Source organism: Mustela lutreola, chromosome 1 (assembly GCF_030435805.1).
Source record: "Mustela lutreola isolate mMusLut2 chromosome 1, mMusLut2.pri, whole genome shotgun sequence".
Lineage (NCBI taxonomy): Eukaryota > Metazoa > Chordata > Mammalia > Carnivora > Mustelidae > Mustela > Mustela lutreola.
This window is the reverse complement of record NC_081290.1, coordinates 249,274,118-249,287,845: the sequence shown is the minus strand read 5'-3', so window position 1 is coordinate 249,287,845 and position 13,728 is coordinate 249,274,118. Positions and strand designations below refer to the sequence as shown.

At 48.1% G+C, this 13,728-nt stretch overlaps 1 protein-coding gene across 8 annotated transcripts in view; it reads right to left on the bottom strand.

Moving 5' to 3' along the window:
• NAV2 (neuron navigator 2) overlaps positions 1–13,728 on the bottom strand; it is a 395,626-nt gene that overhangs the window by 32,888 nt on the left and 349,010 nt on the right. For all 8 annotated transcript variants that reach the window (XM_059138147.1, XM_059138166.1, XM_059138198.1 and 5 more), the window contains 6 exons: positions 13,546–13,569; positions 13,356–13,430; positions 7,834–7,917; positions 7,195–7,306; positions 5,742–5,887; positions 2,756–2,928 (listed from right to left, as the gene is read on the bottom strand). In XM_059138147.1, coding sequence (XP_058994130.1) covers positions 2,756–2,928; positions 5,742–5,887; positions 7,195–7,306; positions 7,834–7,917; positions 13,356–13,430; positions 13,546–13,569 — 614 coding nt within the window. The remainder of the gene's footprint in view (positions 1–2,755; positions 2,929–5,741; positions 5,888–7,194; positions 7,307–7,833; positions 7,918–13,355; positions 13,431–13,545; positions 13,570–13,728) is intronic.

Sequence of the window (13,728 nt, the reverse complement as noted above, 5' to 3'; positions counted from 1 at the left end):
AGGGGAACCTCTCCATAGGCTGCCTGAGTAGCTCAGTCCGCTAAGTGTCCATCTTTTGATATTGGCTCAGATCATGATCTCTCAGGGTCATGAGATCAAGCCTGAGATAGGTCTCTGTGCCAAGCCCGAGATTCTCTCCCTTTGCACCCTCTACCCTGTGTGGCTGTCTCTCTAAAATAAATAAATCTTAAAACAAAAACAAAAACAAAAAGCCCAAAACACCTCTCCAATGGCTGATAACCCATCACACATAGAAGCAGATGCAAATTTATTTTGACTTCAGTGCCTCCCATGTTCTGGCCCTGCCTCCTGCCATGGCCTCCTTCTTGCTACTTTCCTACTTCCTATCATGCAGCAGCCATACTTGCCACACAGTGACCACCCCTCCCAGCCACACCCAGCCTGTCTCCACCTTAGGCTCCTTGAGCTCTCTGGGGGTTCAGGAAGGCTGCAGGGAGCCTATTTCCTTCCCCTCCCTGGTGCGGAGATTTCACTTCTTCCCTTGTGGGTGGGACAGCCCTGCTCAGTGGACTGGGAAAAGGGGACATGTCTCTCCAGGCCTGGCCCATAAAACTCTCCTGCACTATCTCCCCTCCCCCACTTCCCACCTGCTGGCTGGACACAGAGTTCTCAGCAGAGAACTCAGGTCCTGTGGGATGGCTCTTGCAGAAGATGGAAGGAGCCTTCTGTGGCAGGCTGCCTGCTGATTGACAATGCATACCTGTCCTAGGTTCAGAGTGAACCAGAGATCAACAGTCCCGTGTCAAGCCACGGAGCCCTGTGGCCGCATAGGTTACAGCAGCTAGTGTTATGGAGCAGAACTTACCAGTGTGGTCCCTCTTATCATGCAGATCTCAGCTGGAATATCCCCTCCTTTCCTGGCCACCCCATCCACAGTTGCTGCCAGGTACTCTGTGTCCCAACACACCATTTTAATTCCCAGTGTGAACCCTTAGCTCATTGTTTTCTACTTTATTCAGATTTCTTTCATGTCTGCCTCTCACCTGAGGATACAGGGTCTATCAGAATTGGAACTTCATCCGTCTGGTTCACTGCTGTACCCGGTACCTGGCGTGGAGCGAGAGCAGGAGCCAGGAGAACTCGTGGCTCTGCTGTTCCCTGTCACTCACTTCCTGCCTTATGTGGTGTTCAGGCAGTTGGTGTGCTGCAAAGACTCAGCCGAGCCCCTCATCCACACTACATGCACCCATCCCATAAGTCAGCCATAAGTCACACAGGTGCGGCTGCTGTCTTCAGCAGGGTGGCCTGCTGGCTAAGTGGATTTAGGGACAGCTCCCTACATCTGGCCTCCTGAGATGGAAGGGGCAGAGGAAAAAGGTCCTTCATGCATAGTATCTGACTGGGCCCTCACAAGTATTTAGGGAAGTAGATGAAATTAACCTCATTTTCACCCATGATGAAACGGACATGTCCAGATACCCACTTTCTTATCCAACCTCAGCCAAAGTGGCTCTCTTCTGGGCACGGTCTCATCTCACTAACTGTCCCTGCAAAGCACATGGGCTGCCGTTCTCTCACTCCTGGCCTGGTATACCACGGCCTCTAAGGGAGTTCCATCCTAGGGGGCAGGGGCGATCCTTCTCACCTCTGCAGGGGGCTGGCTGGCTGTGCCACCCTCTGAGCTGACACCTGGGTCCCCATCTATCCATCTCAAGCCATTCCTGATGTGCTCCTGCCTCTGGAGTCTGGGCTGTTCTTTTTAGATGGGACAGAGGACTGTCTCCCTACACCCCTAATGGAGCAATGATCAGTGGGTGCTCAGTGGAGACCATGGGAGGTTGGCTGGGCAAGAGAAGAGGACTCTTTCCATCTACGTACCTCAATGCCAAGGGAAATGGCATCTAAGCCAATGTCACATGAGCAAACACTTGTCTCATTTAACAGAAGCAGCTGTGTTCCTGAAAAGCTCTTTACAAATTGACTCATTTAAAATTTACCAGGGGAGTCCCTGGTGACCAATCATTTTACCAAATATAGAACCCTTTGGTAAAGAGAAATATATCACTGAGTCTTCTCCATTTGTTAAACTTCCAGTTGCTGAGGGCTGACCTCAGAGAAAGAGTCAACACCAAATTTTGATCAGAGAAGGATGGCATAATCTCTTTAAGTCTTGCCACAAAAATGAGCTAAGGGGCGCCTGGGTGGCTCAGTGGGTTGAGCCTCTGCCTTTGGCTCAGGTCATGATCCCAGGGTCCTGGGATCCAGCCCCACATCTGGCTCTCTGCTCAGCAGGGAGCCTGCTTCCACCCCCCCCCCCCCCCGCCGCCTGCCTCTCTGCCTACTTGTGATCTCCCTCTCTGTCAAATAAATTAAAAAAAAAAAAATTAAAAATGCACTAAAAATTTCAGCAAAAACTAACACTCATAACACTATCTTCCCCTCTCAGCCAGATGGTTGTAGCCCTTTCCCATCCATTTACCTCGTCTGATCCTTACGATCAGATAAGGAGCCAACAACCATTATCCCAGTTTGACAAATGAAAACAGGGAGGTTAAGCCCTTGCCCATGACCACTCAGTGATGCCATCAGACCAACAATGGAAGATTCCTCTCTCTCTCGACCTCTCCAGCCCTAAAGCATTAGAAGAACATGCCCAGTCCTATGAAAGCATGATGTACAAAACTCCAAGGAGAAGATGAATGGTAACAGGACACCTCTCCATTCCTATCTGGGAGGGCTCCCGGGGGCCAAAGGCATTGTCTGACCCACGTGCATCCCCAAGGGACAGACTCACAGGGAGTTGGAGTGGGAGCCCCTTAGCAGTGGCGTGGAACCCGTGGACCCGTTGTGCGGTAACTTGGGTGAGGAAGGCAATGAGGAATCGGTCATCTCCTCGATGTCAGAATGAGAGGATGCGGACTTGGGGGACTTCTTCTTCCCAAAGGCTTGCTTGAAGGAGCTGCGTAACTGAACACACGAGACTATCAGTCAGGGCGGGGCTGCAACCAACACTCAGGCCTTGGCCGAACAGAGACATGCAGACAAAAGAGCAATTAATTCTCCCACGTGTCCCCCCGACCAATGACAAAGGTTCCCAACAGCTCTCTTGAATCAGTGCAGTAAGGGAAGAAGAGTTATCTGGTGCTGACAGCTCAGAGGACTGGACCTGTGGGTGACATTCCATGCCTACTCCTGCTTCGAGGCTAGATGCCAACAGCAAGACAGAGCCTGGCTCAGCAGATGGATGGCGGGAAGATGAGGTTACACAGCAACAAAGCAGGAATGCTCAGACATGGGGACGGATGCAGAGATTAGTCATATCAATGGATGGGTTAGCTTGGTATCTGATATTAACGTCGGTCTCGCTTACCTCATTGACCTGCCAGGGAAAACGCAAGCAAAAAAAATGGGGAAGGGGAAGGAAAAAAGACAATTTTTAACAGAGAAAGCCAGTGACAGGGAAAGCCTCGGACTTTTCAGACACAACATGGCCAATAGTAAACACCACACACAGAGAAGGTTTCCGGTAGGAACATGAATCTTCCCGAGCATTACAGGCGTCTTCCTTCATTATGAAAGGAAAGGAACAGCGCTTCGGGGAGTCCCTACAAGCCAAGTGCTTCCAGCTTCTTTGGTGGAAATGACTGCCCCTGACCTTCCTTTGATTCTCACACTTCTGTCTCTTAAGGCCTTATCTTTTTTTTTTTTTTGGCATGTCTGTGTCTTCTTTTCTCAGCAAGAATAGCTTCACTGCTGCACTAGTCCCAACATGGCTGTAGTGCCTTCGGAGAGATCTACTTAGGAGTTCCTGCTGTCCTTGTATACACATAAATGATAGAATAAGCAGGGAATTAGCCATCTCAATTGCTACTCAAAAAAAAAAAATAGGTATTTCTAGGAAATTTATTAACTATATTGGGAAAAAAGGAACTGGCATATCACAAATTCCCCAAATTATGAGATGGAGCTGAAAACTCTGAGAACATAAAGAATTAAAGTGCAGGGTCTTCTCCGAAAGCGATGATAAGCATGTATTCTTCTAGACCAAGAAACTTAAGCTTTGTTTTGAAAAAAGGTCTTTTGAAAACTAATTTCCATTTTACTAAAACCTTTTTTCTGAAAACACCTTGGCGGTTTTCTTAGCCATTAAGAAATTCTGAAACAGGCCATTCTGAAATAGTTACTGGGATTTTTTTGCTCATCAATATTAGATCCATAAGGAATGGCACATCTAAGTGAGGCTGATCGAGAGCCCAGTTCCTACTTTTCATCAAATTTCCAGTTATAGAAACAGAAGGATCTGGCACACAAACCACCAACCTCAAGACTTGCCCCTACCTCTGGCAAAGGGCCACATGGAGGAGGAAATGACAAAGATTAGACAGAATTCAGCTTCGAGATCATCTGAGAATGCCCACTCTCTATCTTCCCTTCTACCAACAATCAAGAACTGTCTTAGTGCAAGTAAATAAGTTTTAGTTCTTGAGCTGGAGAAAATGGATAAACACGGTTTTTCATAGAAAATAATTCTCTCTCATCACTTTGATAATCAAGTCAGATCATATTTTACCAATATCATATTGGAAACAGCAACATATGTTAATGCTATTCAAGGCATAGCTGATGAGTTGACTAAAAGCCATTAGTAACGAAGAAAAAACCTTCATCAGAATGATGAGAGGGTCACACTAAACTGGTCTTACGGTCTTCCAGCACAAGTCATCAGCAACCGGAATTCCTCAAACTGCGACTGCTCTATGGCCAGACCTCGCCACCCATCCAAGATAACACAAAATGAGGAAGAAGTGTATGGAATGGATGAGGACACTGAGGTTACAATGGAAACACGATGCTGTCGGCACTGATGGATGGGGTGCTGTGAGCACTAGCCTGTTTCAGATCAACCTGAACTCTCTGCACTGAAGACAGGGAGCAGCAAAGACCAACCAGAGCTCCCCAGCCTTGACACAACTATAAATGGGTTGGTAGGAGGGCACCTGGCTGGTTTGGTCCGTGCAGCATGTGATTCTTATTTAATCTCGGGGTCGTGACTTCAAGTCCCATGTTGGGCATAGAATCTACTTTAAAAAAAATTGGGTGGGTGGGTGTAATATTCCCAGGAAAATGGGAAAAAGCTGCTCAAGACACTACTGTACAGGAATTTGAGTGGCTCACTGGGATTAAGGAAACATAGAGAAACAATACACTGGAGACTGGGTCTATTAAACTTGCCATTTTGAAGTACAACACCCCAGTTTAAAACCTTTCACTAACTCCTAATATCTACATTATGAAACTTTCACTTTAGAGGGCACGGTTAAAAACTGTTCGGAGAAAATCGGTTTCATGCCATAATTGGTAACTGTGTAAAGAAACAGATAAGGATTCTGGATAATGATGGGGTAATTAACAATACACACTCCAATAATAATAATAATAACGAAAAAGAAACCAACGAAGAGTAACTTTGCTCTAGTACCTGGAACTTCGCGGCTAACGTTACGAGGAGGAGGAAATGACACGTATATGAAATGAAAGATGAGTATGTCACATAAAATCTCATGGAACAGAAAACTCCAAGATGGTGGTACTTTTGTGAGTCCTGGTATTTGGCTGAGCACAACACTGATTTTGGTAGAAACATACCCACAAGCTTCTTTGGATCCACTCCCAAAGTTCTATGCTCTGGAGTAAAGAGCTAGCCCGGGGGCTCTTTCTGGGGGTTGGGGTGGGGATACTGGTCTGCTGGTACGCACGAAGGTCTCTGGTTGCACACTCACCCAATTCTTTCTCTTCTTTTTCTTGGAATCACTCTCTACGTTGCTGCCCACGCTGGAGTGGCTGGTGGCACTGTTGATGCTGGACACGCTGTCCGAGGAGTGTTGTCTGCGGATACGGAGGTCTGCCGACTGTGAGGTGCCGTTTCCTGGGGATGCAAGGCAGGAGGTCAGCAGCTGTGGCCTTCAGCCCATCCCTCTGTCCCAGGGAAAATGACTCTTACACCTAAATCCACACACTCGGGCACTGCTGGGTATTTCCCATTAGACATGAACTTCTGCTCTCAGCTGCTGGCTTTAAGATCCTTGAATAGGTCCACGCTGAGCTCTCTTCAGTCAATTACCTGAGGGCCAGATCAAGCCACTCCACCAAAAAGAAGCCAAGGGAGGCTTCGAGAGAGAATTCCCTGCCCCTGCCACCAGCTTTCTTAAGCTTGAGACCAGGACCCGATGACGTTTCTGAACTGTGGCAGACACCTGTGTTGTCGGGGTGCCCCTCACCACCCCACTCTGCCCTGTATGCTTCTGCCTCACTAGCCTTCTCTTGACCCCTCCGGAATGCCAAGCCCATCTCATCTCAGGGTCTTAACGTGTGGGAGCCCCTCTTCCTGGTACGTGTTCTTTGCTCACTCAGGCTGCCAGTCCCTTCCATTTCAACTCTGTCATCACGTTTCAGAGACCTGGTATCTGAAATCACGGAGATGCCAAATACAGGTTGTGGCCAGTTTTCCACACAAGCACAGAACTAAACCCGCAGCCTACTCTTTACGAGCACTGGCTGCGGAGTCAGAGAGACCTGGGTTCTAGTCCCACTTCATGAATCTTACTACTGTGACCTCTGGACGGGGCTCTCGCCCCCGCAACCCAGTGTTCTCATCAATCCAATGTGGAGAGGACCAGCACTGCCCTTGTAAGGTTGTCATGGGAGGAAAACGAGAGAGTGAATAATTTACAACACTGAGCAGAGTGCTTAGAACACAGTGCGTGTCCCCTAAATGCTGGCTGTCACTGCGACTTGTACCATCACCAACAACATCACTGCGGTGGGAGGGAACTCGTCCTCACAGCCCCATCTGGGCCCCAGGTAAGATACACACGCACGAAGCAACTGACTCAGAAACACTTCCTTGGATGAACACGAGATGCTCATTTCAGGCTGGCCCGTGTCCACATGTAAATATAAGGACACCAGCGAAATTAAGCAAAACACTTTTGACACTTCACCCATAGAAACAGATTTTCTTCCATTTTTGAGCTACATCAGGGCAGAGACTGAGCTGAAGGAGCTATCTTCCTAGAGGCCTGAAGTCACGGGCCACAAGTGTCCTCCTCCCGGGACCATCTGACGGACAGGGACATGCACCCCGGGGCAGGGAGGCTGCGGCACACGTCATCAGGGGAAGGTTCCTAAGGGCAGGCAGGTTGTTGGTCTGCAGGCTGCCCCCCCTTCCTTTACCTTTGCAGTTGAGCTCTGGCGTGTTAATGACCCCATTAATGGCAGCCTGGGCAGCTGCGTTCTGTTTCTTGAGCAGCTCGATGGTTTTCCTTAACTCATTCAGTTCTGAGTCCTGAGGAACAGCAGGAAATATTGGTCATCCTACAGTCATTCTGTACAGAGTCCACATGAACAACAACTCTGTTTCAGCACGGAGCAGAGAGCATGAAGGAGTTCCACAAAACCTCTGTCCCCTCCCAGAGGATGGATTGAAACACACCAGAGCAGCAGAAATGGGGGCACATGGGTGACTCTGTCAGTTAGGCGTCTGCCTTCAGATCGGGTCATGATCTCAGTGTGCTGAGTGGGGAATCTGCTGCTCTCTCTGCCTCTCCGCCCTGCTGGTGTTCTCTTTCCCTCTCTCCCTCAAGTAAATAAAATCTTTTTTAAAAAGCAGCAGAAACAGGCCTGTGAGAGATGAAGGGCTGCGGCCACTCCACACCCCGCCATTTGGATCAGATGTGCACTCAACAGAGTACAACTCTTTATGATTCGATTCCAAGAGTTCAAATACACGAACATCCATACCCTTCTCTGAAACAAGAGATCGTCAGTTTGGAGCTGTGCTGTCAGTTCTAAGCAGGGAGGGGAGGCCTTTACCTTTTGCTCAGCCGTCATGGTCAGACTCTGGAGCCTGATGGTCATGTTCCCAAGACTCTGTTCAAAGGCTGCCACCAGATGGGCCTGGAGAAGGAAAGACACAGCCTCAGTTAGACTGCCTCGCAAGGCAAGAGGGCCCAGGGGGTGCTGGGTCTTCAGGGCTGAAATCCTCACCGGAGCCCCGTGAGTTAGCTCCCGTCTAATTCTTCAGCCCCTGGAGCCCCACTTTCCATCTTTTTGAGATCCAGTCACTCCAGCTCATTGTGTCCTTAAAGACCCTGTGCTTCTTCCCACCTTAGGTTCTTTGTACCTACTTTCCCCTCTGCCTACAGTGCTCTTCCCCCACTGTCTTCCTGTCTGGTTTTTTTTCTTCTTCTTCTTTTTTTTTTTTTTTTTAAAGATTTTATTTATTTATTTATTTGACAGAGAGAAATCACAAGTAGATGGAGAGGCAGGCAGAGAGAGAGAGAGGGAAGCAGGCTCCCTGCTGAGCAGAGAGCCCGATGCGGGACTCAATCCCAGCACCCTGAGATCATGACCTGAGCTGAAGGCAGCGGCTTAACCCACTGAGCCACCCAGGCACCCCCTGTCTGGTTTTTATATATCCTTCTCAAGAGATCTCAGCTTGTGTCTTCATGACACCCCCAGATGGGCTGGTTCTCTCATGGTTACTCTTGAAAGCACATGGACTATTGGTCTACATGCATGTTGGTGTCACAGTTAAGGACGCGTGTACTCCAGCAACTACTGCCTCCTGTCTTCCTCCTCTGCTCCCGTGAGCTTTGCTCTCCAAGTGCCAAGCTCACAGGAGAGGCTCACATTGGGCACGTTTGCAGAATGGGTGAGCACAGTGGTTGGGCTATTTTGTTTATTCTAATCCCGGTTAATAAAAAGCCACGGATAGGCCCATCTGCTCCCTCCTTGGAGAAACCTTCCCCTTCCTCCAAGGAGTTACAGTTTTCTCCCAAGGCCCCTCCATACTTTTTTTTTTTTTTTTTTGAGAGTGAGCAAGTGAGGGAGAGAGTACGTGCTGGAGTAGGGGCAGAGGGAAAGGGAGAAGCAGGCTCCCCCATGAGCAGGGAGGCCGATGCAGGGCTTGATCCCAGGACTCTGGGATCATGACCTAAGCTGAAGGCAGAAGCTTAACAACTGAGCCACCCAGGTGCCCCACTTCCATAATTTTATATACCTGTTAGAACATGACATCAGACACACCACTATTTCATATGGTACTAAGACATCCTGAGAAATGCTGCCAATTCTAATTAAAATATGCATCTCACTTGCAGAGATGTTAAAAATGTAGGGAAAAAAACGCGTATATTAAGAGTTGAGAAATGAGATGCTTTTGTCTGCCCCTTTCTCTTCAACCCTCTTCAAGGACAAGATGCAAGGCTCTTCCTTCCTCCAGAACAGCCCATGATATATTGGTTGGTTGACTGAGGGACCTGATAATATGGTTAAAACCAAGAATAAGGAACGGACAAGAGAGCTAATCCTATTGGCAGCAGTATCTCCATCTATAAAACTTTTTTTTTTTTTTAAAGATTTTATTTACTTCACAGAGATCACAAGCAGGCAGAAAGGCAGGCAGAGAGAGAGGGGAGAAGCAGGCTCCCCGCTGAGCAGAGAGTCCAACGTGGGGCTCGATCCCAGGACCCCAAGATCATGACCTGAGCCGAAGGCAGACGCTTCACCCACTGAGCCACCCAGGTGCCCCAATTTCTCCGTCTATAAAATGGGTGCAGTATCTACTTTCCTCCCAGGGTTGTTGTGAGCATTAAGTGAAACAATATAGGTGAACACAGGTCCATAAACATAGGAATAAACAGACACTGTGGGGAAAGGAAAGGAAGAGGTTTGGGATGGATGAAGTGACAAGAGACAGGATGAAAACACAGGTGGGGACAGAATGGGAAAGGGTGGTGGGAGAGGAGTGGGCAAATACAGGAGAAAGAGAAGAGCTAGCAGAGGGACTGTGACTCCTGGGAGGAGGGAGAAGTAAGATCTGATCATGAGGTCCATAATATTCTAGAGGAAGAGAAGACTGATGTACTCGGTGAAGAATCAAAGTGAGGGAACAACCAGGGGACAGGTGGGACATTGTCCCGGGTCATGAGGAGGGTCAGCGGACATTTCAATTTAAAGAGGAGAGATCAGAGAAGTGAGTCAGAGGCCTCTGTCACTAGACTTCCTCTAACTGAAACAGCTGAGGATAAGGCATCTCTAGCATGAACTAGAGATGTTCTAGCATGTTGGGTCTCTTTTCCAACAGCTGTAGGAGTTAGCAGGGAGCAGGACCTCTCGTAATAGAAATGTTAAATGGACTGCCCAGTTTCTTTCTGATTGCATGCTCTTTCCCTATTAAAAATTGAAAAAATGCTGTTGCATTTTAAAATCAAGAGATATGCTTTTGTTTAGTTTGCCCAGGAGAATAAGGCAGAACCAAAGCCAATCAATTCAAGAGAGTTTACATAGTGGATGAAGGAAACAGGGCCAGGGCCAGGATGTTGAAATGAATTACTGCTAACCTTGCGTTTCAAAGGAACGCCAAGGTCAAATTTAAACGACCAAATTTCCATTTATTTCCATTCTTTGATTGCCACCCAGGGTTCTGTTTGTGGGCACTCATACTTTCTATTCCCTCAAAAACAAAAACCTGACCCCAAGAAGGCTGCTATTAAGAAAGTGTTTTTGCAAACTCAAGAAGAAGCCATGTTTGCTCTGAAGAACCAGAGGTTTGCATTGTGCTTTCTAGAGAAAGGACTAACTTCGGGTCATTAGCAACTGTGAAAACACGGGCTGAGAGGCTGTTTGGAGCCTATTTCAGAGCCGCACAGCAGACTTCTTACCAAGTGCCCTTCTCACATTCCCAGAAAAACAAACATGAATGGTATAAAAACACCCAGAGAAGGTGGCTTTGAGTAGTTTGTCCTAGAAAAACAAACACAGCTTGGCCTGTGAGAAAGATGGCAGACAATAAAACACGTTAGCGTGGCCGGTGGTGTGTGGTAAGACTAAATATTTACTTTCAAACAATACTGGACTCAGTGGCTTTGGTGAGGAGCAAATCATACTTTTGGAATAATAGCAATGCAAGGGATCTCCCTCGGATTCTTCTGGAACAGAGAGTAGAGTTCCAAATGGCCCAGTGTTAAGATCCTTTGGGCAGCACAAGGTCACTGGAGGAAGGAACCCAAGTTTTTTGATAACTAAACTAATGAAAGTAGGTTTTGAGTAAAAGGGCACCAATGGATGCCAGGAATTCTTAACTAGGGGAGTAGCTCCAAATCACTTGGTATGGGGGTTGCTGTCAAACCTCACATTTGGATTATATCCAGATTGGCTCATTGGGTCTGGGGTTGGTCTGGATTCAAATGGTACCCGGATGAAGACTATTCATAGAAGAATACCTCCAGGATTTTTTTTTTTTTTTAAATAAGACCCAGGGGTGCCTAGGTGGCTCAGTCATTAAGCATCTGTCTTTGGCTCAGGTCATGACCCCAGGGTCCTGGGATCGAGCCCTGCATCAGGCTCCCTGCTCTGTGGGAAGCCTGCTTCTCCCTCTCCGACTCCTCCTGCTTGTGTTCCCTCTCTCGCTGTGTCTCTCTCTGTCAAATAAATAAATAAAATCTTTAAAAAAAAAAAAAAAGACCTAGTAAGCTTCAAAATTCAAATCGCCCAGCAATTTCTGATGTTCTGCTACCGACGATGGAAGCAGCAGAGAGAAGACGGATAACGAAACACTCAGTGGCCTGATGTGGAAGGGTGAGAAAATAATGCAAAGACTCCCAGAAATGTGAGAGGACTCAGGAGTATGAACAGTGAGAGAAGTTACGAGTTATTGAGCTTGTCATTAAGGTCAAGTACTCCACAAGGTACTTTGCGCACAGACTTTAAAGAGAAATAGTTTCCTTCCATTGGCTCAGGCTTCAGCAGGAACGACCTGGGCAAGAACCGCAGGTAAAGGATTCATTGGAGTACTGATGGACTCAGCTTCCTGGTCCAGAAAAGATAGCCTTTTGAAGTCGCCCTTCACTCTAACAGCGTATTATGGGGTCGTGCAGGCTGCTTTGGGACAGGTTCACACACAGGTGTTTGTGGTCTCAGCCCAGGCCGTGTGCTCCAGGCAGGATGCCCTGCCTCAGGGGCATCTCCGCACCTTCCAAACCTCAGGCTCCGACCTCTGAAGGGCAACCCTCACCGGCCCACAGCTCTGCAGTGGGGCTACTTTGCAGACCTGAAGTCTCTGCTTTCACTCTGACTCTCTGATCTTATAACCACGCCACAGTCAAGAAGCTTCATGAAGAGCAAACCAAACTACCTCGCTGCTCTGCTTAAAACACACCAATGGGGCAGCGGGTGTGAGGGAGGTCATTGGGTTAAAGCCTCTGCCTTTGGCTCAGGTCATGATCTCTGGGTCCCGGGATCAAGCCCCACATCGGGCTCTCTGCTCAGCAGGGAGTCTGCTTCCCCCTCTCTCTCTGCCTACTTGTGATGTCTCTCTGTCAAATAAATAAATAAAATCTTAAAACAACAATAACACACATACACAACAATGAAGCTCTTCTTCCTTTAGCCCGAACTGTCCGCCTAAGAGCTGAGAGCCTCCATGGTATGCGACAGACCTGCCCCTAGATTTTCTCTGATGCCTCACCTCACCTCCCCTCCCCTCTTCCTCATATCCAAGCCATAGATTCTAATTATACACTGAGCTACTTACAGTTTATAAATGCGCTAAGATCTTCACACTGGGCTTCTGCACAAATACATTTTGCACACTAGTGGGAATGCTGCTTTCCCGCGCATCCTCTCCTACTCAGCATCCCCCAGATGCCACTTCCTCCAGGAAGCCTTTCCTGACCTCCCTCCTCCCCCACCACGAGACTGAGCTAGGTGATCCTCCTTACACATTCCCACAACCTTCTCCCTCTATCTCTCTCTCTGAACAGTTATCATGTCATAGCTAAACAGTTCTGTCTCTGCGGCACCAGAGAAAGCACAAGAAGAGGACAGTGACTGTGCCTGCTTTGCTGTTGAAGCCATGGTGCCCGAGGCACAGTTGGCACTAAAACAGTTGTTGAATTCAATGCTAGCTGGCAGCATTTCTTGAACACGTAATTGTGGGTATTATAATTATAGAACAGTCAGCTATTTATTTGGAGCCTTAGATTTCTTTTATTTTTTTCCCGCCTGAAGATGAAAAGTTTCAGAAAGAGGAAGAAAAGGGAAACGAACATTTCTGAGCCCTTAACGTATTCCAGTACTGACCACGTGACAACCCAGAGAGCAGATGCTTACCATCACCATTGCACAGATGAGCCAATGCAGGCTCAGAGGCTCAACGATGCTGCCTGGAGCCCAGAGCCGCTCAGAGCCAGAGTGGACGCTCCAAGGCTAAAGCCACGCCCCTCCCACGGGACTGCTCCCACGGTACTCAGGGCTAGGCAGCCCTGACGTCCCGTCAGAAGGGAGCAGAGGCTTCCCCCCTCCCATGGCTACCACCCTGTATCTGTACTCACATTTGCGGTCAGCTGCGTGGTCAAAGCTGAAACCTTCTCCTGCGAGGCATCCAGCTCCCGCCGCAGTTTGCGAATCTAAAGGTTGGCAAGGGACAGAGTTACTTGCTTTAACAGCCCGTTCCCAGGTTGAGCGGGGCGAAGCAGTGGATAATAGCGAAGGAGGGAATGCAACCAGCAAACCGATCCTTACCTCCGACTGGCACTTTTCTTCGGGCTGTAAGGAAATCATAAGGGAAATTAGACCAGTGGAGGAACAAAGAATGGGGCAATGCAGTCTGTGGGGAACACCTGATTTGGATGCTTACAGCAGTCCCTAAGAGTTAGGAGTTTCTTTCCTGGTGTATTTTTCTGGATAAACTGGTTCGGTTAATTT